This window comes from Rosa rugosa, chromosome 6 (assembly GCF_958449725.1).
Source record: "Rosa rugosa chromosome 6, drRosRugo1.1, whole genome shotgun sequence".
Taxonomy (NCBI): domain Eukaryota; kingdom Viridiplantae; phylum Streptophyta; class Magnoliopsida; order Rosales; family Rosaceae; genus Rosa; species Rosa rugosa.
Window position 1 is genome coordinate 37,293,361 of NC_084825.1, and position 3,943 is coordinate 37,297,303.

The window sequence follows — 3,943 nt, forward strand, 5'->3', positions numbered from 1 at the left end:
TGAAAAAACAGTTGATTTAATTTCCTCCGCATTAGGCAAAGCAGTAAGGCGACAATTATCAGCATCCGTTACCAACTTGGGAATGAGTCTTTCCACCAAACCGGTGTTTACAATATTGTCATCACAGGTGAAAGACAAACTAAAGTGCTGAACTGCATGGTCTGCAATGTTTGCATGTTTAGAAATACGTTTGCATCAATGCTCTCTATTTTAGCTAGTTTTGAATTTATATTATTTTTTAAATGAAAATTAAAAAGTTTAAATTTATTTATAAATTACATAAAATAACTCAAAAGAAATGTTTTAAATTATAGAGGGCCTCATCTTGCTCTCTATATTTATGAGCGAAATAGCTAAAAGTTATAATGGAAAGTCGGTTAGGAGTCTAGTGCAGGCGTGCAGCTGAAAAAATAGATAAAAAGCTAAACATGCTCTCCAAAATTGCTAAAGAGATAAAATAGCTAAAGAGTCAAAATAGAGTCTGCTAAAGATGCTCTAACTGAATTTAATCTTATTATTTACTTTTGTCGTGTTGATATTCTTGAAGTGTTGGTTTGCTTATTTTTTTTTTTGTGGTAGTTGAAAAGATGAAAATGCCCTTCACGTGATAATGGAGTTAATGGAGAAATTTGATGGAAAATCTAAAGTTAAGGGTAGGGTGTAAATCGGCAACAATTAGAAAAGTGAGGGTGTAAATAATCAAAATTGAAATATCAGAGATAAATCGGCAGCCATGAGAAAAGTAAGGGAGTAATTTAGCTATTTTGCTAGTGTTTTTAATAAACAGGTAATTAATGTCAAAGCGTTTCTACATTTTTTTACTGCAAAACTTTTAACTGTTTGGTAAAAAAAAAAACATTAAACTGCTTTATCAAATCAACCGGAAAATGACTGAAACACTAAAGACAGAGAGTCAGACACAAAAGCAGGGGACGTAACTATAATAGTTGATTAGGATTGGCTACTCTCGATTATCTGCAACATATAATGCTTAAACATTGCATTTATTAAAAGACAGTACATTATTTTAGCCAATCCAAATGAAGTGTTATTCATATATATCTCCAGTTAAGACGTGACAACAGAATTTGTCACAAAAAAAAAAGACGTGACAACAGAAGACTAAATTAAATCCTTGTTTCATCGAGTGCTAAATTTACTTCTCGTGGTCAATTTCTAGGTTAGAGATAAAAACAAAGCCTCGAGCTAGCTCAACGTACTGCTTATGCAGAAAAATGCATGCAAGGAGCCAAGGAAAATATATAAGGTCTTATTCCTGGAAAAATCCTGAAGTTTCCTGATGAATTTAGTCAGATGACAGAGAAATAGTATACGTAAACCCTACAGATTCAAATATATATATAGATACAGGGAGGACTTGTTTCAAAAACTGTGGCAGCTAGCTGTTGACTACCTTTGAATACATTGACCTGAATGGACTGGAGGGGAATGTGGTAGCTAGTTGATTTATTCTATTATTCAAATAATGAGTTCATAATTGACTTAATTGGTCCATTATTAATTCTCTTCAACGACTTCAAGAAGTTGTACGTATATTTGGAAAGTTCGAATTCAGACTGAGAAAATGGTACGGAATTAGTTACAAATGTGGACGTGCAGTTACAGCCTTCTACGGTTCTACTATATCCTTGCCTTGCTTCGCGAACTCTATTTGTTTTACCTTATATGCATCAAGAAAGTCATATTGCTTATTGATTACACTACTACAGAAATTGAAACAGACGACGGGCAAAAACTGTCGTCTGATATGGATGCTGACCGTCGTATATCGAGGCGCCGTCTGATGAAGGTTGATTATAGGGAACCGTCGTGTGAAGGGATCGGCAGCATGTCGGCAGCATGTCGGCAGCATGCTGGCAGTCTGTCGACAGCATTAGCTGTTGTGTGACTATTCTTCAGACAACGGGCGACTTTAAAAACTGTTGTGTGATTGCGATTCAGATGTCGCTTTATTTTATGGCCGTTGTGTGAGTTTTATTCACACAACGCTCTTTACAAAGCATCCGTTATCTGTTTTGAGTTCAGGCCACAGTTGTTATTTTGTGTCCGTTGTGTGACTTGTATTCACACGACTCTTTTTTTATAAGCATATGTTGTCTGTTTTGAATTCAGACGATGGTTGTTTATTTTTGTGCGCGTTGTGGGACTTTCATTCACACGACTCTTTTTTTATAAGCATATGTTGTCTGTTTTGAATTCAGACGATGGTTGTTTATTTTTGTGCGCGTTGTGGGACTTTCATTCACACGACTCTTTTTTTATAAGCATTGCATTGTCTGTTTTGAATTCAGACGACAGAAAATTAGCCAAATGTAGGCTTTCACACGACACGCCGAAATCAGAAATTACCAAATGAACAGTAATTAGATTAATATATAATTTTATCTAATATTGTTATAATCCACATAATTGTACCTAAATGGATTAGACAATGCAAAATAAGGAGCACATCTATATATGCTACTCCAATAGCAAAAGAAGGAGCACGTGCATCTGTATATGCTACTCCAATAGCAAAATAAGTGAAGAAATGTACTTTAAATTGTCACTTCAGACCACAAAAACACATTTCTAGCCTATTTCACTTCTGAGCTTCTAGGCCATGAGCAACTGCAGACTACAACTTGAGGATGTTCTTCACCACATAACTTGCGAGCTCATTACGCACTTCATCAATTTCCACTTGACAATAAACATGGTTGGCTCTCCTACCCCACTGTAACAGTTTAAAAATTACAAATTTAAACTCATGCCATGCCATTTGATAAACTGAAACAATACTACTTTGAAAACTAAAAGCAAACATGCAGACTCTGTCATTTTCAAAATGAAAAGTTTCATGAGTTACCTTATCTGCAAAACCCAAGTTTGTATCATATATGATGTCCCTCATATATCTCATCACAAAATAGCCGCACTGTTTGTCGTTTGGCTGTGATGGAATACCCTAAAAAAATACACAACGTGCACCATCAATCAACAACATACATATATATACTAATTATTGACTGAATTATTATTCAAAAGGAAATAAATATATTTAACACATACTGCCATGTTCTTCCATTGAATAGAACCCCGTCCTTTCTTGTTGCGGTCCCCTCTAAACATTGATATGGCACTATATATAAGCAGACCAACATTAGAAAAGACCAACAATATATAATTAAGCTGACCAACAATAGAAAGGACCAGCATATATAGTGGAACAAACTTCTAGTGAACAATTCAGTTTCGAGCAACTTACGTGTCAACAATATCTTTCCATTCTCCGTTACCCCCAAGGCGTCTTTTTAATGGATCCATGTAATAGACAGTCTCATTGTCCGGATCAATCACAGTTAATATCCAATGAGCACTACAATTCATTCAAATCATTATAGGAAAATATCCATGTGCATGTAAAAGCGGCAATCATATGAATAACAAAGGTTTGGTTTAAGCACACATACGATGCATTGTAAGGCAACAAGAAAATCTGATTTGGAGAAGAACTTATCAGGCGATGTTTTATACTTCGGGACCTCGTTGTTGCACTCCCACACCCTATCTCACCAATCAATGCTGGGTCAATGAAACCAACCATGTCTAGCATCATAGACTCTTTTAGTACATCATATAAGTACCTAAAGCACAGGGAACATGCATACATCACATACTAATAAATTAATAACCAAGAAAGGTTCTGAACTTGGGACAACCATACATAAATATCATGGAACTTCATGTTAAAAAAATAAATTTACCTCATGTACAACACTATAAGGGTTCCTGTTACTTCTGCCATGTTTGCAAGCCTCTTAACATCCAAGTCAAGTAGATAGCTCTTAGCATTAATACCAAATACCCGCTCTTCTTTATAAAAGCAAACAGCTTTCCTATCTTTGAATCCTTCTTTTCCCCACTGACATAACTTCTGCAA

The 3,943-nt window shown here is 35.3% G+C and overlaps 1 protein-coding gene across 1 annotated transcript; it reads right to left on the minus strand.

The window, feature by feature from the left end:
* Nucleotides 1-2,587: 2,587 nt before the first annotated feature.
* On the minus strand, nt 2,588-3,366 carry LOC133714603 (uncharacterized). Its single transcript, XM_062140753.1, has 4 exons — nt 3,269-3,366; nt 3,073-3,142; nt 2,870-2,968; nt 2,588-2,737 (listed from the first exon to the last, which is right to left on the minus strand). Exons 1-4 carry the CDS (start codon nt 3,325-3,327, stop codon nt 2,639-2,641), a joined length of 327 nt encoding a protein of 108 aa, XP_061996737.1. The 5' UTR covers nt 3,328-3,366; the 3' UTR covers nt 2,588-2,638.
* Between the last annotated feature and the right edge of the window lie 577 nt (nt 3,367-3,943).

What these genes read in the sequence shown, in the direction of transcription:
- LOC133714603 (XM_062140753.1), bottom strand. Translation starts at nt 3,327, where the DNA reads ATGGATCCATTAAAAAGACGCCTTGGGGGTAACGGAGAATGGAAAGAT. An exon ending in TGGAAAGATATTGTTGACAC is followed by an intron (nt 3,143 to 3,268) that starts GTAAGTTGCTCG and finishes GCTTATATATAG; the next exon opens with TGCCATATCAATGTTTAGAG. An exon ending in ACTTGGGTTTTGCAGATAAG is followed by an intron (nt 2,738 to 2,869) that starts GTAACTCATGAA and finishes AAACTGTTACAG; the next exon opens with TGGGGTAGGAGAGCCAACCA.